The sequence below is a fragment of the Argiope bruennichi genome, chromosome X2 (assembly GCF_947563725.1).
Source record: "Argiope bruennichi chromosome X2, qqArgBrue1.1, whole genome shotgun sequence".
NCBI lineage: Eukaryota > Metazoa > Arthropoda > Arachnida > Araneae > Araneidae > Argiope > Argiope bruennichi.
The window spans coordinates 137888063-137911766 of record NC_079163.1 but is presented as its reverse complement, the minus strand read 5'-3'; the positions used below and the strand labels follow the sequence as shown (position 1 = coordinate 137911766).

The following is a 23704-nucleotide window of genomic DNA, read 5'->3' as shown; positions in this document are numbered from 1 at the left end:
ATGTGCATTCTAAAAAATTTGCAAATGATTTCAGATAACTTTGGAAAATATTCTACAGAAAGAATATTTTTTTACCTAATCTTAAAATATTATTTGTTCAACGAAAACATATTTATTATTTAAGTGGTTGTTTTTCAAAAACCCTTCTTGTTTTAAATATTCATACAAAAATCTGCCATAATCTTTGATATACAGCTGTATAATGGTAGGGGTGGAGGAATAAGAATTTTTCAATATGGAATAAAGCATAATGAAAATTTTAAGTTTATATTGCAAATAATCTTTAATACTTGAATTCTTTATTATATTTTTACAGATTTACAGAATTGAACAATAAAAGGTTAAAATTGATTAACATGTAACATTGTCTTAGTAAAGAATGGGAAAATTTTCTTATAGCATGACAAATGCAAAAAACTGTTAAAGATGGACTCTAGTTATAAAAGTAATATTAAAAGTTAATTAAAAATGATTTGAAAAAATATTGCATACATACATTATCAATTTTTAATAACTTATATCGCCATAATAATACAATTAAAAAAACTATAAGACTACACAAATGATATGAATATATAAAGATATGAAACAACTTATTTTACTAGCAAGTGATTAGATTAACCAGACAGAAAATATGTAATAAAATGTTTTTAATGGAAGCATTTTAAGGAACAATCATTTGATAAAAAACAGTATAATCATACTAAACTTGATGAGTTTTCTAAACGGTATTAATAAGTTTAGCAAAATTCTTTTAATTATAATTCATTTGCTTCAAAAAATTGAATATTCAAGGAATTATACAAATGACAAATTCTAGTTTTAATTCTAGAAAATAATAATCAAAAATCGACTCGGATATAATAATAATAAAAAGGGATTCCAATATGAAGGATATAAAAGAGTTTAATGTAAACATACCTCAAGTCGATCAGATTCATTATTTGGTAGGTAAATGAATCTTGGCCTCATTTCTAGCCCGGCAACATGATGTCATATACATCTAGATACTTCATTTATAGCCCTGCAACATGATGACTGGCTAGTTTGATTGAAATCACCAATTATTTGTTGTTGACTTCCTAAAGCAAAAAAAAAAAAAAAAAAAAAAAGTAAGGCAATACACAATTTCTTTTCAGTAGTTACAGCACTGTTTCGTAAAATATTGGTGCTTAATTTCTCCTTATCAAAGATAAAATGCATTCAACAGAATTACGAGGAAGTCTGTACTTCGAAATAAAATCATATTCATCTAACAAATCCATATCAGAAACTCTGTCAGTGTATATTCACCTCCTATCTGATATGAACTGCAATAGTTCCAATGTATCTATATCATCCATGTTTGTTTGAAAACTAACGTAACAGTTATCCTTCTTGAGAAATGCGCATGCGGAAAACAGTTGATCAAATTTGATCATCGGAAGTCCGTGAATCAAAAAATGGGGCAAAACAGGGAGAAATTGACAATCAGTTTGGTCTGGTGAATACCGATTTGACTGCTGATCAGCGTTTAATCATCAGCTGATGTTTAACAACGGTTGGTGAATACGGCCGTTAGACCCTTCAGCAGCTCTCGGGCTGGTGGCTGGATCAGCAGAGTGTGGCGCTTAGTTTTGCAGGTCTTCAGTTCGCGTCTCGAAGCCAACAAATATTTTTATATATTTCTCTTTTTTTTAAATTTATTTTAGTCAGTTTCATCTTTAATTTCTAGAGTTAAAATGAATTATTCCAAATCATATACGTTAAAAATAGAATTTAATTTCAAAATATTTCTATATTTATTCTAAATTTTAAGAGTCAAGTTCACGCATATGCGCAGAATTCATTCGTATTCTTAGCATTCGGCTTTTACACCAGATTGACACCGTATTAAAAATTTTACTGGACAAACGTAATGAGAATCTTCGACCCATCAGAAGCTCCAAAAATGAATAATTCCAAATCATATACGTCAAAACTATAATTTAATTTCAAAATATTTCTATATTTATTCGAAATTTTACGAGTCAAGTTCTCGCACATGCGCAGAATTCATTCGTATTCTTAGCGTTGTGCTTTCAGACAAGATTGGCACCGTATTTAAAATTTTACTGGACAGTCGTAATGTAAATCTTAGACCGTTCAGAAGCTCTCGGGTTAAGAAGCTTGGTGGCTGGATCGTCAGAGGGTGGAACCTTGTTTTGCAAGTCTTCAGTTCGAGGCTCGGAGCCGTCAAATGTTTATATATATATATATTTAAATTTATTTTAGTCAGTTTCATCTTTCATTACAAGAGTTAAAATGAATTATTCCAAATCATATACGTTAAAAATAGAATTTAATTTCAAAATATTTGTATATTTATTCGAAATTTTAGGAGTAAAGTTCACGCACATGCGCAGAATTCATTCGTATTATTAGCATTGAGCTTTTAGACTAGATTGACACCGTATTTTAAATTTTACTTAACAGTCGTAATGAGACTTTTACTCCCTTCAGCAGCTCTCGGGTTATGAATCTTGGTGGCTGGATTGGCACAGTGTGTCACTTAGTTTTGCAGGTCTTCAGTTCTAGGCTCGGAGCCGTCAAATGTTTTTATATATTTTTCTTTTTTTTAAAATTTGTTTTAGTCAGTTTCATCTTTCATTACTAGAGTTAAAATGAATAATTCCAAATCCTATACGTCAAAAATAGAATTTAATTTCAAAATATTTCTATATTTATTCGAAATTTTACGATTCAAGTTCACGCACATGCGCAGAATTCATTCATATTCTTAGCATTGTGCTTTTAGACCAGATTGATACCGTATTTAAAATTTTACTGGACAGTCGTAATTTAAATCTTAGACCCTTCAGAAGCTCTCGGGTTACGAGACTTATTGGCTGGATCGGCACAGTGTGGCGCTTAATTTTGCCGGTCTTCAGTTAGAGGTTCGAAGCCGAATAATATTTTTATATATTTTTCTTTTTTTTTTCTTTTCTTTTTTAAAATTTTTTTTAGCCAGATTTCTCCATCAATACTAGAGATAAATTGAATAATTCCAAATCATGTACGTAAAAAATAGAAATTAATTTCAATTTATTTCATAATTTATTCGAAATTTTACGAGTCAAGTTCACGCATATGCGCAGAATTCATTCGTATTCTCATTATTGTGGTTTCAGACCACATTGACAACGTATTTAAAGTTTTATTGGACAGTAGTAATGAGACTCTTAGACCCTTCATCAGCTCTCGGGCTGGTGGCTGGATCAGTAGAGTGTGGCGCTTAGTTTTGCAGGTCTTCAGTTCGAGTCTCGAAGCCGACAAATATTTTTATATATTTTTCTTTTTTTTTAAATTTATTTTAGCCAGAATTCTTTATTATTTCTAGAGATAAATTGATTAATTCCAAATCATATACGTCAAAAATAGAATTTAACATCAAGATATTTCTAAATTTATTCGAAATTTTACGAGTCAAGTTCATGCACATGCGCAGAATTCATTCATATTCTTAGCATTGTGCTTTTAGACCAGATTGATACCGTATTTAAAATTTTACTAGACAGTCGTAATTTAAATCTTAGACCCTTCAGAAGCTCTCGGGTTACGAAGCTTGGTGGCTGGATCGGCACAGTCTGGAAATTAGTTTTGAATGGCTTCAGTTCGAGGCTCTGAGCCGTCAAATGTTTTTATATATTTTTCTTTTTTTTTAAATTTATTTTAGTCAGTTTCATCTTGCTTTTCTAGAGTTATAATGAACTATTCCAAATCATATACGTTAAAAATAGAATTTAATTTCAAAGTATATCTTTATTTATTCGAAATTTTACGAGTCAAGTTCACGCACATACGCAGAATTCATTCAAATTCTTAGCGTTGTGCTTTTAGACCAGATTGACACAGTATTTAAAATTTTACTGGACAGTCGTAATGATACTTTTACTCCCTTCAGAAGCTCTCGGGTTACTAGACTTGGTGGCTGGATCAGCAGAGTGTGGCGCTTAGTTTTGCAGGTCTTCAGTTCTTGGCTCGGAGCCGTCAAATGTTTTTATATAATTTTCTTTTTTTTTTAAATTTATTTTAGTCAGTTTTATCTTTCATTACTAGAGTTAAAATGAATAATTCCAAATCATATATGTCAAAAATAGAATTTAATTTCAATTTATTTCTTAATTTATTCGAAATTTTACGAGTCAAGTTCTCGCACATGCGCAGAATTCATTCGTATTCTTAGCAGTGTGGTTTTAGACCAGATTGACAACGTATTTAAAATTTTACGGGACACTCGTAATCAGATTCTTAGACCCTTTAGAAGCGCTCGGGTTACGAGGCTTGGTATTTGTATCGGTAGAGTATGGCTCTTAGTTTTGCAGGTCTTCAGTTCGAAGCCGACGAATATTTGTATATATTTTTCTTTATTTTTAAATTTATTTTAGCCAGATTTCTTCATCATTCCTAAAGATAAATTGAATAATTCGAAATCGTATACGTCAAAAATAGAATTTAATTTCAAAATATTTCTATATTTATTCGAAATTTACGGGTCAATTTCACGCACTTGCGCAGAATTCATTCGTATTCTTAGCATTGTGCTTTTAGACCAGATTGACACCGTATTTAAATTTTTACCTTATTTAGATTTAAATTTTTTCTTCAAAATATCATTAAATTTAAGGACATTTTAAGTTTCAAGATCTTGCACATGCGCAGAAGACAGTCGAACGTTAAGCGTTGTGCTTTTCTACCAGATTCCAATTATGTTTGAGAAATGGAATTCTTTAAAACATAAAGAATTTTAGAAACGGGAGAGCTTCAGGGGTGTGGTACCTGGTGGATAGAACTGCAGGCTCTTTCGCTGCTTTTTGATGGTGTTCGAGTCACTAAACATAGGAATTGTTCTATACTTTTTTTTACTCTTTTTTAAAATTATTTTGTATATTATTTCCATAATAGTTTAGCATTCATTATAAATATTTCATGAGATGAGAATATGACATGAGACTTAAAATTTTGCTTCAAAATATCAAAAAATTTTAAGAAATTTTGAGTTTCAAGATCTTCTATATGCACAGAAAACAGTCGAAAGTTTAGCGTTGTACATTTGCATTTGAAACATAAAGAATCTTAGAATTGAGCGAAGTTCCAGAAATGTGTGGCGTGGTGGATGAAAATGCTGGTTCTTTCGCTACTTTTTGCTGGTTTTCAGTTACAAAAATATAAAGAAAAGAACTTCTGATGGCTCGTATCTATGTTTTTTCAACTTATTATTTAATTATTTATAGAAATACAAAATAATATTACTAACCTTTTATTAAATAATTTGTTTGTAGAGAAAAATAATAATGATTTTGATTCGCATGACTATCATTGTAAAATATTTGAAATTTATTTGGGACCCAATCAGGAATGTAAAGTATATTTAACAAAATATTCTGAATTTGTTCAGGAGGTATTATTTTTAAATCTTTTTAGAAATAAGAATATAACATAATTTATCAATATAATTAATTTATAATATTATTAAACAATAGGTAAAGATGAAAATCAATTTTTCAGAATTTTTTTAATTAATTTTTATTTTTTGGAAGAACTTTTCTATGTTTCTTAATAAAATTGGAAAACCGGCCAAAATTTCTATTAAATGTTTGATAATTAAATGTTTTCTATTAAATGTTTGATTTTTATCTCTAATCTGGCGTATAGATGGCAGCACCATACCCATTTTCCTGTAATTTCAGAAATCAAACCGACTTGGTAAAATTTATAATGTTTCATTTTAAAATAATTATTTCTGAACCTAATATAATTTTAATTTCTTAACATTTTTTATCGGTGATTCTCTTCTTTCGATATATTTTTGTCAGTTATATAATTTCGCATTTTATCAGCACTGTTAGTTTCAAAATAGCAACAATGAAAGATTAAAATTATAACTGTTGAAAGAATTCTAAGAAAAATGTTTTATTAATTTTTCATTTTAGGTAATCTAAAAAGTCTTTTAGGTAATCTAAAAGTCAGTCTTAAAAAGCTGATCGAAATCTTTATATATTTCATTCTGTAGTTCTGTAGTTTCTCTTGCCAAGCTGTATTTATGATTCAAAACGGTTTCTGCGAAATTCTTTCACTTACATGCATTAGATTATATATTGAAGGTTAATTATTTTAATTCATACAGATAGTTCGAGTACGGCATTTAATCATGAAATATCATTTAACTTCTTTTATTTATTTATTTTTAGTTCCGAATGATGAAGCTTCAAGATTTATTTTAGCTTCATTAATACATTTTATAATCAGTATAAAAAAGGTATAATTATAATACAACCATCTTCAATAGAACATTAAGATATTAAAATGAGTATAAAATTCCGAACAAGTGATAACTTCCGCCTATGCATGGTCTGGTCTGAAGGCTGGTGTTTCTGACACCCTTATTGCTTTCATCGCTCAAATGCCGTTTTTGATTTTGTGAATTTTCTAACGAAAAATTTCGATATTCATTATTTTCGACAATTCAAATTTAATAAACAAAGCATGCTGTTTTCCCAATATTTGCATCTACATATGAATTATTTGAAACAGAAGTTGCTGAAATCATCATAACAGGGATCAAAGAAAATCATCATGCTTAGAGAGAGACTTCCCTTTTAATATAGAATGAGATTTAAACAACCAACCAAAATTTGTACTCAGGGTGGTATTGTATGCAAAGCTACACTAAATGGGGAAGAGAACTAAGCGATGGTTCGACTTCTATATTTACTAGTCCCCCAAAAGTTAAGAAAATCACAAAAATGGCGATAACTAAATGACTAATGAAATTAGCCCACAGTAAGGTAAAATGACATAAAATGAAATTACCGGGCAGTTATTGTGCTATAAAAATTGCGTTGTGTTGTGACTTATGGGCCTTTACAAGCCCGCTGACAGTTATCTGTCAGTGATGTAAACCGAGTAAGCGTCTATTTTTTTTTTTTTTTTAAGTAGCGTTAACTAGGGACAAAAGTACGACTTGATTATTTCATGCGTCGCAATCGGTTGCACAACAATTTTTTACAGGGGAGCACATTCACACACCTCACAGATAGAACACAGAAGACCAACCATGCCCGAACAGGGATTCGAATCCGGAACGCCCAGATCTCGGGAAAAATGCGCTACCAATTTGTTAGGACTAATTATGAAATGAATTAATCGAATGTGTGTTTGGTATTTAAAAAAAAGCACTTTGAACATGGAGTATGATCAATACCGCATACTCCGAACCAATGCAGCATATATAATGATGTGTGATGCTGTCAATATGCTGTATAACAATTCCGTAGGAAATGAAAGTCATATTGCTGTAGCAAAGTAATTGCAAGTGTGGCAAGGATTGAGAAGGAGGACTGAGAGCAGCTATACGTCTCTCTAAGAGAGAACAGATAACTCCTTTCTTATCAGACAGTGTATAGTTCCACATTTTCTCTAGGTCACAACTTCCTTCACAAAAAAAGAATTATTGTGTCTCCTCCTTTTCTATAACAGTTAGTCATCATAATAAATATTAAAATAAAGTTGCATATTATCTAAAATTATTTTAAATGTCTATCTAAAAATTACAAAGTGAAAATAAAAGTGGTCATCAAATGCAATAAAAAGTGAAATACAAAAAATAATCATAAAATTAATTAAAAATAAAAAGTTAAATGAATGGTTTCAGGTAGTTTCGTTAGTATGAGTCGCAAACTGCAGCGCTAAGTAAATGCGCAGCCTCTTTCTCTTATTAGACAGGAAACAAGTTTTTGAATTGAAATCACACTCATCCAAATGCAACGAAAGAAATACAATTGAAAGCATTTAAATTCTGTCCCATAATTCAGTGCAGGATTCCGATATTGATCCTGTTGAGCTCTTAGCATCCATTTCTAAATTTTACAGTCAGTTTTTCATCGGTTGTGAGTTCTACCTATTCTTCTTATAAATTTGATGATTCTGATTTATATATAATTATAAAAGAAGTTTATAATTTTGTTATACTAATTTTGTATAACAAAATTATAAACAACAGGCATGTTGTTATATTAATTTTCTTAAGATGTACGTACTCCACACTGTTCTCCTCGATTGCCTAAACACTGTTTATTTGCCTTCGGATTCTTTACGTTCCACTATTCAATGGGGGGGGGGGGTACCATTACCATTGGAGCATATGGTGTATAAAATCGAAAAGACCTCTCGCAGAAATTTGGATTCTCTCTCTCGAAGGTCTTGCATTAAATTCTGAAAACATTGTTGAAATGCCGAGAAAATATTTTTGCGGAAACAGTAAAACGAGTTGCTTCCGCTAAAATTTTAACAACAGTTGCAAATATCTTGTCTTGAAGTGAGATCTAAAAAGTACAGCTATCTAGATCTCCGCAGTTGAAAGATCTAGATAATAGATTAATTTTAAAGAAAAAGGAAGCTTAACTCTGCTTACTCCGGAATAACTTCATCAATTGCAGTTAGAATTCTTTACTTTCAACAGAATGTTCCGTCAATGGCTTATTGAATTTTTTCCAGAAAGAAAGAATTCAAAAAGTTTCTAGAGATACTTGGTAACAAAGTAGAGGACATTTTGGAGCTACCAAAATTAAATAAAGACCCAGCTATTGCAACTGACTTAGAGCTAAGGAGCAAACGTACATTACAGCACTATTACGTGTGTGTACAATTCGAAATATTATATTTCGATATTCTTAATTTTTTTTTAACGTAGAATTCGAAATAATATATTTCGATATTCCTGATTATTCTTTTACCTTGAATTTCACAGGTCAACAGATATGTCTTAGTATTGATGGACTATTTTATCATGACCGGGAACCATTTCCATTTCTATTTACAAAGCTTCGACTGTAGCTTAAGAATTCGTTCGGAGCTGGATTTCCCAATACAGTGAGCCTACGGTGTTATTGTATCTGGAACAAGTTACAAATGTTTTTAAATTCTGAAGATTCAATTAGCAGCACTACATCCTGAAAAAGATGGCATAGTCTAGAGATTTAAATAATCTTCCTGTGCTTGTTTAGATCGATAGAGTTACCATTTGCATTTTTATCCTGGCTAATAGGAGAGCGGCTCATGAAATGACTAGACGGACTCTATCCGAGTTGCTTTAAGGTCGAAGGCTGCGAATTCCCGTTATGATTCTTTTTGAATGGCTAAGTAACGTGTTTTTTCCGAATTATATAACAAGAAGTTAAACCCATATATGCGATTTCTAGATGTTACTCCGTTAAAGAAACAGATTACCATTTTTAGGATGGCGATAGAGCCTGGAGATAGAGATTCGAACCCGAAGCTGTAAGAAACTGGGAAAAATCATCAAGAAAGTAAATGATGTTGCTTACAGAATTCAGAAGTCACCTAACTCCAAGTAAAGAATTATTATATTATCGACATTAATTAACAGTTATCGATATTAATCTAACATTAATTAAAATAAAAATTAATTATTTAATAAAAACGATGCATAGATCGAACGAAGGTGTCCGTGCTCGGTAACTGACACTGCGCGCTCGGCATGGGTCGTCATCTCTCCACTTGTTGTTTCTTTTATTTAACATTGTATTTTATGTTTGTTTCTGGTGAGAAATGTCGATGCATAGATCGAACGGGGTGTCCGTGCTCGTTAACTGTGCGCTGTGCATGGGTCGACATTTCTGCTCTTGTTGTTCAATTAAATTAAAATTTATTTTTAACTATTTACAGTAATAAGAATTGATATAATTGCACATAAATGCTCGCTTTAATTAGTTAAAGAAATTGTTTTTTGTTTATGTAGGAAAAATTTTGGAAAATAATTTTCTTAATTCGATTGATACTTTAAATACATTTTTATATTTCTGATTATTTTAAATGCACTGAAATATGATTTAAATTTGTGATCGAAATATTACGTATGACGTGTTCTATACAAAAATATAAAGTTAAGGACTTCTGATGGTTCGTATCTAAGTTTTTGCTATATAAGTATTGATTATTTTTATAAAAATGCAAAATAATAACCTTTATTATGTACCTTGTTTATAGAAAAAAAATAATAATGGACATTAGATTTTGATTCGCATGAAAATCCTTTTAACATAGATGAAATTTATCTGAGACTTAATGAGGAATGGAAAATATATTAAACGAAATATTCGGAATTTGTTCAAGAGGTATTATTTTTAAATATTTTTAGAAATAAGAATATAATCTAATTTATCAACATAATTAATTTATAATATAATTAAACAATAGGTAAAGACTAAAATCAACTTTTCAGAATTTTTAAAATTAATTTTTATTTTTTAGAAGAATTTTTCTGTTTCTAAATAAAATTGGGAAAACCGGCCTAAAATTTCTATTAAATGAGTTAGATACTAGATGGCGACACGAAAACCAAAATCAATTTTTATTTCTTATTTGGCACATGGATGGCAGCACTATTGAAAAATTTAACTTTTCTTTTTTATGTTTCTTCATAGATGACAGCACAAAGAATGTCAAACTTTTATTTTCTCTTTTGTTTCATAGATGGCATCGCCAATGACAGAAAAACTTCTATTTTATTCTCCAGATGGCAGCACTAATGAATAAATAGACTTTTATTTTCTCTTTTGCTCCAAAGATAGCAACACGAATGCAGAATTTGTCTGCTAAAAACGACTTTTGTCAGTTCTCGTCTCTCACTACAAATATATTTCCGCTGCAAATAAATGAATGATTCGTATTATTTGTTTGCTTTCAGGATTTAATGACATCGATGCATTGATGAATTAATGATAGAATTTCTTATTAATTAATTTACCAATTATTTAATAAGAAAAAGTGTATCTAATTGATCGTTTGAAAAAATTTAATTTTTCCTAATAGTATAAAGACAAAAATTCTGATTGCTTATATTTTCACATTATAAGATAAAAAAAGTTTTTATTTAAAATTTTTGTTTTCCCTTTTCCAAATTTTTATGAAAGAAAGAATATTAAAACAATGTTAATTATTAAATTTATCTATACACAGAATTTTTCTTTAGATATTCTATTGCAGATGAAAAGGACAGAAATTCTAAATAGTTGGAGTAAAAAAAATGCAGAATTGCGCTAACATAGCATTTAAAGTGGCGCAGTTGCAAAAAAAAAAAAAACATACCGGTTATATTGCATTCGAATGAAACAAACACGTATAAAAATTATGGCAGTAATATCATATTGCCGTCATATTCATATTCTTCATTATAATATTTTTCATTATTTTGAATTCAGCCCCTAGCTTCTTTTTTTTTTTTTTTTTTTTTTTTTTTTGCTTAAGAAAATGAATATACAGTGCAAAAATATTTTCAATAAAATTATTTTAGCAAAATATTCCTATGCAGAGTTAATTTTTCTGCTTAAAAAATATTGCAGATGTCTATATTTAAGTATGGGTAATTTAAGTATTTCGAGTTTTTAACGCGTAAGAACTAGAAATGAATTAGGCAAGTTTTGTAAGTAAGAACAGAGTTCATATTTCTTCCCTCTCCATGTTGTGTATCCTTTTTTTTTCTTTTTTTTCTGAAAGCATCGTACTTCATGTGCAAGAGAAAAGTAATCACAATAAAATTAAAGATGGCCGCATGCTATTATCGCTAGCAGAAAAAAAAAATTCGTAGTAGTAATGCATAGATAGTAATTGTTTTATTAATAAGCAAAACTTGAAAAATATAAATAAATTTAAAAGGAAAATGATCGAGATTTATTAATGAAATCCTTCAGACATTTAATATATGTTTCAGTTAGAACTAGAAGTCCTTGAATGTTTACACTTTTTTTTCCTTTATGAAATAATGACTCGTTTTTATTGAAATTTTTCCAATATTTGTTAAAAAAAAAAACAACATTAAAAAATACATTTATTGCAGTAATGTAAAGATTAAATATCCAGTTTCCTGTAATATCTGAAATCACTCTGACTTGGGAAAATTTATAATGTTTGCCTTTAAAATAATTAGTCTTATGTAATTTTAATTTCTTAACGTTTTTTGTCGGTAATTCTCTTCTTTCCATATATTTTTTTCAATTATATAATTTCACATTTCATCAGCACTGTTAGTTCAAAATAGCAACAATGACAGATTGAAATTTAATTTTTGAAACAATCGTAAGAAAAAAGTTTTATTGATTTTTCATTTTAGATAATCTAAAAAGTACATTTCTAATATTTATCATTTTATGTTGGAGAGGCTCGCAGCGAAAGGAACTTAAAAAAATGAAACTTTTTCTGAAATTCCTGTTCAAAAATTGTTGCCAAGGAAATGAAAAAATATCTTTTACAAATTTAAAATAAATAATTTCGTAAATAAAAACTTTTAATAGCTTTAGAATATATTTTTTGTTTATAATTTTAAATGTATAGAAAACCAAAAAATTGTTTAATTCGCTTTGCATTCTCTTCAAGTTTTTGCGTTTTTAATTAAAAAAAAATTCTTAATTCCAAAGCAAAATCACCTAAATTAGGCTTTTTTTAAAAAATTCATCTCTCCTTTAAAACAAAATTATAAATGAATTTTCATTTCGCTAGTTTCATAGCTTTTTCCTATCTAATTATGTAACCTTTTGCAACTGTTTCATTTCTGTGCACATTTGCATTACGCTGCATCTCGCCAAGAAAACATTATTCAAGAATCGCTTCATTGAGTATATTTTTTAGTTTTTCTGCGGTAAAGATTCCCTTTCCTCTTTCTTCTTTCTCATTAATGTCGTTGGCGCATTTTCAGAAAATTTCTGCTAGGAGAATTTCCATTTAAGTTTAAAAAAACTATTTTCACATGATTAAATCAGAGGAGTTTTAAAGCTGTCTTGCACTCGTTTATTAAATAATTATCTTTTCCAGTAAATGAATATTTTTTGCATTTCAGTAAACAATGAAAATAAAATTTTACTTCAAAGATTCAAGATCTTAATCACATGCACATAAACCATTCCTATTCTTAGCAAAATGCGTTTAGACCAGATTCCCAATGTGTTTGAATTTCATAAGGGTTAAACATATTAAGAATCTTAGAAATTGATCAGGGATGTGAGGTTTGGTAGATATAACAATAGGTTCTTTCTAGGGATTGCAATACCGGACCAAAATTTCAATACCGGTATTCGGTATTTTTTAAATCTTAATACCGGGATACCGATTTTAATACCGGTATTAGAAATTTTAGAAAAAGAAAGAAAACATAGGTTTCTTTGTTTTATTTGCCAGTTTTGTTAGAGAGTGTAAATATCACAAAAAATAACTTGTAATTTATAAATTACAACAGTATATAATCACAAAAAAGTAAAGAAATATCTTTAAATCACAAAAAAAGTGCAAATATCACTATTCAGTCTGTGATTCTATTACAAATTTTTGAAATGTGATCTTACAAAACATAATCATCAATTGTACTGTCATTAAGCCTGAAAAGTAATTTTGTGTAAAAATTACTAGCTATCGAAAACGCTCTTTAGGCATCTACGCTAGTTGGGGATAAAGTTAGCAATGCGTGATATACTTTTTCCAAGTATTTACCTCTAAATCCCTTATCTTCAAACAAATCGATTTTTCGTCGGAAGGTTTTGGATATAGTTAATTTCTGTATTGTATTTTGGTTCGTTGAAATTTTTTTATTTATCGCTAATTCTAATTTTTGTTCAAGAGACAATTCCTTTTCAATATCGACAGTAATGACATCATAATCTTCTATAATTGAACCGAATTCTTCTGAATGTGGATAGGTTTGTGGGTAAAAAATTTTAAGAAAATTTAATCAGATTTGAATTGGTTATTTTCTTTTCCATTTTTAAAATCATTATAATTATGTAAATACCATAAGAAATTTTTTATTTCGGTATGCCTATCTTCTGTGCGATTTTTCAACGTAATACATAATTCTTCAGATAGGGATGATACTGTTCTTTCAGTGACTGCAACATGAAATTTATTGTTGCATTACCTGTTAATAAATTTGAATCTCATCGACATAACGCCTCAATAGTCAGTTTTATTGGAAGTAGAGCTGATACAGTTCTGGATATTAAGTCGAATTCACTATCTGAAAAATTAATTTACAGGTTTAAGTCGATTATTACTTTTTGGATTGGATTTCTCAGTTTCAAAAATCGTTCCATCATTAGGAGTAAACTGTTCCAACGTGTTTTAGAAGCTAATATTAACATATATTCTGTTTTATTTTTAGTTAGTATATATTTTAGTAATATATATATTTTTTATAGGGGAATGTTTAAATATCTTAACAATTTTTCGAACTTTATAAATTATAGTAAGCAATTCTTGATGGGCTAATATTTCATCCTCATTAGCAATATCTTCTTCAACAATTGCATTATCATTATCTTCATTGTCAATATCACTCTCACTCTCCTCAAATTTGGAATCCGAAATTTCTATATTTGGATTCTTCTGTTCTTTATTTTTTTGGTATAATACATCTATTACTCCTAATAGAATTCCATGTGCATAGCACAACTGCTGATTTGCACCAATAAACTTTCCAACTTTTTTCATAATTATTGCCTGCCCCATCAGTCGTTATAGATACAATATTTTCTTTCAGAGATAATTCATGTTTCGCTAATTTAGATTTAAGCCATTAATTGGCTAATAAATTTCACCCGTTAGGGAGACATAAAAACAAAAACGTATACTATTTTGCTATGTTCGCGATACCTGAACATATAGTGGAGACAATTTTAAAAATTTCTAGTAAATACCGAAAAACCGGTATTTAAACTTGTGAATACCGGTATTACAAAATTGTACAAATGGCTCAGAATACCGGTATTCGGTATTGCAATCCCTAGTTCTTTCCCCCTCAGGGGCTCACCTACTATAGGTGAGTAGGGGTGTCCCAATCCCAAGGTACCCAGGGATCTATACTCCCTTTATGTTTACTCTCCACTGCGCCTTCTGCTGTCTCCTTTTTTCTTCTTTCCCTCGAGGGTAGGCGAGGGAGCTCTCCATGAGAAGCTGTCGCCGCTCTGTTTACTTCCTGCTTCTCATGGACAGCAAATACCCCCACGTGTTTGCCGTGCGTGGCGACCCATTAGACGGGCGGTGCACTGTGGTCCCCGGTGTATCAATCGGCCGGTAACTAGCAACCTGAGTTACTAGTCTGCTAGGGATCAAGCGAAGGGGTTACTCCTTGGGCTTGGCGTTAAGGGTGGTCACTGTCCCCGGGGGTAACTCTGAGCGTATAGGTACCGATTAGCGCTAGGGTAAGCGCCGAGGCTGGGAATGGCCAGAGCCGGTGGCTGCCTTCCCTTGTTGGACTCCGTGGTGGGCGGTGCCGTCGGGACCCGAAACCATATTCATATCGCATGGGGCCTAAAACCTTTCAGCAACGAACGGAAATAAAAAAAAACTAAACAAATCTATTTTGATCATTTTTTTGTCATCAAGCGTTTATCAGACACAAAGGAAACATTTCACACAGTTTCGCCATTCCTTGTCGAGAAAGCTATTGTGAGCGTAATTGGAGAAGTACCATCCATCCGTAAACTTCGTTCTGGTGACCTACTTGTGGAAGTTGGTACTCAAAAACAATCCCATCAAATTTTAAAAATGAAAGCTTTGGCTACAATTCCTATTGAAGTGAGCACTCATTCTTCCCTTAATTCCTCAAAGGGTGTTATAACCTGTGGGGGAGTTGTATCATTCTACGATTGAAGAAATTACGGAAGACCTGAAATCTGAGGGAGTAACTCATGTGCGTCGTATCTTTATCAGACGAGATGGACAACTCCTACCCACAAAACACCTTATTCTCACTTTCCAATCTCCAACTTTGCCAGAAAAGGTTAAAGCAGGCTACATGAAATTGGCTGTGCGACCCTTTATTCCTAATCCTCTGCGATGTTATCAGTGCCAACGATTTGGACATTCTAAAATTTCCTGCCGCGGGACACCCACTTGCGCCCGTTGTGCAGAGAAAGGACACGACAGCCAGCAGTGTACGGCTCAAGAAAAATGTGTTAACTGCAGCGGCGATCACACATCTTTTTCTAGATCTTGTCCGCGTTGGCAGTTGGAGAAAGATATCATTGCATTGAAGATTAAGGAACAAATATCGTATGTAGAGGCAAAAAGAAAGATTCTCGCTCAAACACCTAAGCCAGGTCTAAGTTATGCTACAGCTGCAAAAGTTCCAGTTCAGGGAAATTTCTGTACAAACTGCTCCTGCATGAATTGTATTAAATTTACCACCAAAACAAAAATTGTTGAAAAAACATCAGAGTCAGAAACTGAACCATCCTCAAATAGTGTTCCAGACACAGATAAACCCACAAAACGGAAAACATCATCCAAATCGCAGAGATCACTTAAACTGAAACTTTCGAAATCTAACATTCCAGAAAAAACGATTTCAGAAAAATTAAAGGCAAAATTAAGAAAATAAAAAATCAAAAATTCTGTTGCTCTGGGGCTTGCAAATCAGGGTGTGGTCCATAGAGACCTTGCGTCTGTTTTTGGTGGCATGTCCAAGAGCCCCGACCTTATAACGCTACATCCGCCTGAGGAGGAGGATGAAGAACTTCAAATGAGTTGCGATGCCACGCACTCTCCAACTACCGTCTCAAATACCTCTCCCCAAAATAAACTTTCTTAATGGGTACTTTTCTTTCGTGGAATTGTCGCGGCATTCGTTCAAAACTTCACGACATCAAGTCCATGTTCAATCAGTTTCATCCAATTTGTTTCGGTGTTCAGGAAACTTTCTTGTCACCTAACATTACCATCAAATTGCGCGGGTATAACTGCGTTCGGAAAGATGCAGACACTGGATCTCGCAGTTCTGGAGGAGTCTGTATCTTCACATCTAATATTTATCCGAGCACAACTGTCACATTACATACATCTCTGCAGGCTGTGGCTGTACAAATTCACATACGAACATTGGTCACAGTCTGTTACATATATTTACCACCTCATGATGTCATTCTTCAACATGATCTGGACAGCTTGGTAGACCAACTTCCTCCGCCTTTTATTATGCTTGGTGACTTTAATGGGCACAGTACTTTGTGGGGTTCGGCGAATGCTAATTCTAGAGGAAGACAGATTGAACAGTTAATTTCAAATAACAATCTCTGTCTACTTAATAATGATGAAACGACATACTTCCACGAACCCACACGCACCTTCCATAGTCTCGATCTTGTTATATGTTCTCCAGAATTGTTGCCGTTCTTAACCTTCGAAGTTTGCGAAGAATTATATGATAGTGATCATTTCCCAGTTATTGTTACCCATGCTGATAGAGGCGGTGTGGTTAATCAGCCTCCGCGTTTCTTATTTCAGCGGGCAAACTGGGATAATTTCTCGAAACTAGCAGTTATCACTCAGGAAATGGTTAGTTCCGAAGACATTTCGGAGGCCGTTCAACATGTAATTGATGTCATAATGAATGCCGCTAATAATAGTATCCCTAAGAGCTCATCGCGTCCAAGAAAATTCCGAAGGCCATGGTGGAATGATGCTTGTCGAAATAGCTATAAAAACCAGAAAAAGCGATGGAATATTTTCAGGAGATATCCTACGACCGAAAACCTTGTAGCCTTCAAACGAGCGAAAGCCATAGCCCGTCGCATACGGCGTAATAGTTAAAGGGAATGCTGGATAAAATTTGTATCGTCTATTACATCCTCTACTTGCAGTAAACATCTATGGAAGAAGGTGAAGGCCGTAAATGGGATTTATACCGAATTTTCTATTCCTGTTTTGAAATCGGGAAATTTGATGCATAGTGCCCCATCAGACGTAGCCAATGTACTCGGACAAACGTTCGCACGAGTTTCCGCAGTTGATTCTTACAGCTCTGATTTTCTAGCAATTAAGAATCGCGCGGAACAGTTGCCGTTGTGTTTCAATGACCAAAGTACCTCTCCATACAATTGCGAGTTTAGGATGTTTGAATTGGAAAGGGCCTTATCTCAAACTCACGATACCAGTCCCGGCCCAGATGGAATCACGTACAGCATGCTTCGCCATTTGAATAAAACTTCACTTTCCAATCTACTGTTGTTATTCAACAGAATCTGGATAGAGCTGAAGTACCCAATACAATGACGCGAAGCTATTGTGATTCCGATCTTAAAACCGGATAAAGACTCATTCAACCCTCTTAAGTATCGGCCAATAGCTCTGACGAGTTGCCTCTGTAAGACTTTAGAACGGATGGTCAATGCTCGCTTTATGTATGAATTAGAGAGACAAGGATGCATCTCTCCGTTGCAGAGTGGTTTCCGTAGAGGTCGGTCAACGTTTGACAATCTCATACTTCTCGAAACCCAAATCCGCAACGCATTTGTTAGGAGAAACCACCTTGTTTCTATATTTTTTGACATAGAAAAAGCTTACGACCGCACATGGCGTTACGGCATACTTTCAACACTTTTCAATCTTGGTTTTAGGGGAAATTTACCTATATTTTTAAAAAACTTTTTATCTTGTCGAACATTTAAAGTTCGCATAGGAAACGTTTATTCTAATAATTTTATCCAAGCTGAGGGTGTTCCGCAGGGAAGTATCCTTAGTGTTACCCTTTTTATCCTACATTTTAGTCAGATACTAAACGTATTATCTCCACCCATTCAAGGCACTTTATATGTAGACGATCTTCAAATATCTTGCCAAGGGAGCAATATGCACTTGATTGAGCGGGAATTGCAAGTTACTGTTAATAAACTCGTAGATTGGTGCAATGAAAACGGACATACGATTTCTCCAGAGAAAAGTCACTGCGTTCACTTTTGTAGGAAGCGGGGTATTCATTTGGATCCTATAATCCGTATTCGAAACGCTACCATCCCTGTGGTTAATCAAACTAAATTTCTGGGTATAATATTCGACCATAAGCTCATTTTCCTTCCACACGTTTTACATCTACGGAAGAAGTGTGACAGGTCATTAAATATACTCAAGGTACTTTCTAGAACCACCTGGGGAGCAGATTGTACTTCCATGCTCCGAATTTATAAAGCAGTTGTTTTTATCTCGTATTGATTACGGATGTATGGTGTATGGCACTGCGCGTTCTACCATCTTACGCAGACTTGACACTATACACCATTCTGCTCTGAGAATTTGTTCAGGAGCATTTCGCACCTCACCAGTGAATAGTTTGTATGTTCTCTGTCACCAATTACCACTTAGTTTACGACGCGAAAAATTATCCGTACAGTACTACTTTCGAGTTTTGTCTTTTCCGAAGCACCCCTTGTCTTCTATGACTTTTCCGGATAGTCTTCGGAGACTTCATAATGCTCGACCGTCTCACATCCTTCCCTTCTGCAAGAGAGCTAAATCTATCCTTCATGATTCTGAACTCCATGGTAGGGTAATTCAAACTACTGATCTCTTTTGCTTTCCCCCTTGGGATATTCTCCAAATTTCGTTTTTAAATCCCTTCTCTGGGTTTGGGAAGCAGGGTACTGCTCCTATTGTCTATCAGCATTTATTCAATGCTCATTGCTGTCAGTATGCAAAATACTTAAAAATTTTTACGGATGGTTCGAAGTCAAATGATCATGTTGGTTGCGGTATTGTTTTTGATGCCGATACATTCAGTTACCGTCTTGATACTTCTCTTTCAGTTCTATCTGCTGAATTATTAGCAGTTTTTTATGCTCTTCAGAAGATTTCACTCTCTCCTGAACGCAAATTCTGCATTTATACTGACAGCATGAGTTCATTGAAAATGCTTTCTAATCTCCAAAATCAGGTTCATCCAGTTGCCTTGGAAATCCTGAGACTCTTAAGGACTCTACAAGACAGGGATTTTCAAATACTTTTTTGCTGGATTCCTAGCCATGTTGGAATAATAGGTAATGAGATGGCGGATAGTGCAGCAAAAAATGCGTCTTTGGTTTTGCAGCAAGATATTCCATACAACGATGCAAAAAATGCCTTTACGCGTCGTGTATACTCATTATGGCAAGAGTCATGGAATAATCAGACGAATAATAAACTCCATTCTGTAAAACCGATTATTTCTTCCTGGCCTTGTTTACCAGTGCGAGAGTTAGATGTCAAATTGGCTAGACTCCGCATTGGCCACACACGTTTTAGCCACAAACATCTTTTATTCGGCGAACGGGCTCCTTTCTGCTCAAAATGCCAAGTGTTTTTAACGGTTTTTCACCTTTTAATTGAATGTCCTAATTTTAATCATCATCGTTTGAGATTTTTTAATGGTTCATCAGTGGATATGCAAATGCTTGTGGGGGAACATCCCCACAAAAACCTTTTTAAATTTTTAAAAGCAACTGGATTTTACCATACTATTTAACATTTTTCTTTTTACCTTGTTTACAATTTTAAGACGTACTGCTTTGAAATTTTATCAGTGTTATCAGTGTTCTATCCAGTTTTTAAAATTATTTAAATAAAGTCAAAGACTACCTTTTTACCATGTGTCTGGCGCAGTATAGTCAGTTATGGCTCTTGCGCCAATAAACGCCAAATTCCACTCCACTCCCTAGTTCTTTCACTGGTTTTTGCTGGTCTTCAGTTCGAGTCTAGAAACCGAGGAATGGTTTGTATATTTTTCTTTGTCTTTTTATTTATTTTGAATATTATTTTCCATATAAGTTTAGTTACTATGAAATTTTTCCAACTCTTACACCTCAGAATTAAAATTTTACTCCAAAATATCAATAAATTTTAAGTTTCAAAATCTTACACAGTTGCAGAAATCATTCCTATTATTAGCTTAGTGCTTTTAGAACAGATTCCCATTTTGTTTGAAACTAGGAATGGTTAAACACATTAAGAATCTTAGAAACATGCGGTGTTTCAGGGATATGCGGATTTTTGGCTAGAACTATACTTTTAGTATTTCCTTTAGAAGTTTTCCCTTATGCTATTCAAACAATTATTTTAATTATGCGTTAATGTGAGGCATAAAGAGGATGAATTCCCTTAATAGTACAATTTACATTAGGAAAATGAGAGTATGCAACAGGAGTATCAGTTGGGTATGTTCGTTGCCCTCAGATTGACATGATGACGGTCAGTCTTAAAAACCTGATCGGAATTTTTATAAATTTCATTCTATAGTTCTGCAGTGTCTCTTGCTAAGCTTTATTTATGATTCAAAACGGTTCCTGCGAAATTATTTCATTATAAAGGATGGCGATAGAGCCTGGAGGTAGAGATTCGTGCTCGAAGCTGTAAAAGAATTGGAAAGATGATCAAGAAATTAAACGATGTTGCTTACAGAGTTCAGACGTCACCCAACTCCAAGACAAAAATTATTATATTATCAATATTCATCTCTTTTATTCAACTTCTTTTAATTAATAACAACATATGCTGATAATTTTCAATGCTTTGAGCAGATTATTCACTTATTTAGGGCAAATAAATATGCAAGTATCGACAGAAGTTTCCCATGAGAAAAAAAAAAGAGCTTCTAATAATTTAGAAAAATGGACTAGCTCCTTCAATTCATTATAATATTTGATATGAATTATTTATTCATTATATAACAATCATTATATTAATTTCCTATAATTAAACCGATAAGAAAAGTCGCGGTTCGGACCATAATTGTTCTCCTATTTATCAAAAGCTTACACAAAGCAAGAAACATTATGTTTATGCCTACATCAATGACAATTCATCTATTACTGCTGCATTATCCACTTAGCTTATCTTCAAAAGTAAATTTTTTTTTATCGAATTCTTTATTTTATCTAGAGTGTTGGATGTTCTTTGCTTATTCTGTCAGCCCTGATAGACTGGTGATCAACGAAAGCAATAAAAAAAAAGTAAAAATAAGGTGGGGAATGAACCAATAAGAAAGAAAAATGCAGATCGGCGCAGTTCATGCAAGTGCCTTGTGTGAAAAATCGATTGATTTAAATAAACAAGTGACCCTTTTCATCGTCTGAATTTAGAGGAGATGCACCTACAATCAGCAGCGGCGTGGATGGCTAGTCATTTTTTCCCCCCTTCTCATTCGCCTTTGTTATTGATTTTTATCTCGTCAGATATTAATAAATTGCTTTCGATTCTCAATGCCTCGATAGAAACACGTCTGCTTTATTGGTCATTCATATTCTTTTGCCAGAAATTGATTTTTGAAAAGAGTATGAGGTTTTTAAAAGTGTTCTTCAGATACACATTTCTGTGAGCGATCCATAAATATTAACCCTTTGTACTCGGAAAAGTAATTCGTTACAAAATTATTCACCCAATACGAAGCTTGTTTATCATTCCGAAAAATAAATATATATATGTGTTTCAAGTTGAATTTTTTCTAAAAGTTAATTCACATCTCTTTACCATTCTATAGGAATTTTTAACAATCGAAATTGAAAAACAAATAAATAAAACGTTCAAATGATGCAACGTCTTGAATGGTGATTATGAGTCACCTCTTGAATACAAAGACTTAATCAGTAGATTAAAAAAACATTAACGCTGCGGATAATTGAATGCATATCTTATGCCATATTCATTTTTGAAGAAAATTAGCTGACTAGAATAAGGACTATGCGGGAATGAAGACCCATCCTTTTATCTGCTGAATTATTACACAACTTTCTGTTGCGAAAAATTTTAAAGAATTTTTATACCGATCATTGAATAAGTTTAAAATGCAAGAAATCTCATCTGTGGATTTAAAAGTTTTAGGCTACTTATGGGTAGAGCAGTTCTTTTTTTTTTAATGCAAATACTTTGATAAATATATTTTGCAGTACTGCTAGTTTCTGAACTGACAAGCTATCACTAACATGTATTCTGAAATTATGACAATATTAGCCATAAACAAAAACCAACACACATTTGTAAACCTCTGAAAACTTGCTCCTAATTTACACGTAAACACTAGAAGATTTATTTTTTAACTTAAAAAATCCAGTTTTTTCACAGTAGGTCATTAATATATGTTTAAACTGATTTCAGTGAGGAAAAAACCATGTTGCACTAATTATTAATTAATTAAATAATAATTAATGAGCTAATTAGCATATTTTTTGAAACATGATACCTTAAATTCTAATTTGTACAGACACACATTTCTAGTTGGAAATGATGCCTAATATAAGTCTTCATGTTGTCTGTCTGAATCAAGTTATAAAAAAATATATATTTTTTTAACAATTTTTTCCTCAACCATGAATAGAAAAAACGAGATTTTTTCTGTCATTTTAACTTTTAAATAGATATTAAAAATTTGTTTCTATAAATATAACTTTGATTGAAGCAAAAAACATCAACTGTTTCCTACAGATTATTTTGATATAAAAATAATTGTATTTGGTTAATTTCTTGTTGAGTTACAATTGTTTGAATGAAGCAACAAGTGGAAAAATATCATTCTTCAAAAAATGAGTTTAAAAACACCGAAACTAGAGTTTTTAGTGAAAGTACCTCAAGAAAAAATAATTAGAACTCGACAAAATATTCCGAATATTGACAACATTTTGGTATCCTTTGAAAGCTATAGAATCAGAGAACATTTTGAAGCAATAAAAAATATTCGATATTTTGAACGATTTTCGAAGTTTCAAGTGTGTACGTATACCTTAAGCTGCAAAATAAAAATAGCCGTTTCCGAATTGAAAAATAGCCAACAAACAGAATATTTTTAACCGCAAATCGGACACTTTTAGCTTTCATGAGTTTTTTTTTTTTTTTTGAATATTTACTAATTGGCATAATAAAAAATCAGGGACGAGAAGCATCT

The 23704-nt window shown here is 32.3% G+C and overlaps 1 protein-coding gene across 1 annotated transcript; it reads left to right on the top strand.

Annotated features, from left to right (window-relative positions):
- The first annotated feature begins 7204 nt into the window (after positions 1 to 7204).
- Positions 7205 to 16615, top strand: LOC129959916 (uncharacterized). Its single transcript, XM_056072815.1, has 3 exons — positions 7205 to 7323; positions 15736 to 16387; positions 16445 to 16615. The coding sequence occupies exons 1-3, from the start codon at positions 7205 to 7207 to the stop codon at positions 16613 to 16615; spliced, it is 942 nt and encodes a 313-aa protein (XP_055928790.1).
- Positions 16616 to 23704: the final 7089 nt, after the last annotated feature.

What these genes read in the sequence shown, in the direction of transcription:
- LOC129959916 (XM_056072815.1), top strand. Translation starts at nt 7,205, where the DNA reads ATGGAGTATGATCAATACCGCATACTCCGAACCAATGCAGCATATATA. An exon ending in AGTCATATTGCTGTAGCAAA is followed by an intron (nt 7,324 to 15,735) that starts GTAATTGCAAGT and finishes TATCTTTATCAG; the next exon opens with ACGAGATGGACAACTCCTAC. An exon ending in CGATTTCAGAAAAATTAAAG is followed by an intron (nt 16,388 to 16,444) that starts GCAAAATTAAGA and finishes CTTGCAAATCAG; the next exon opens with GGTGTGGTCCATAGAGACCT.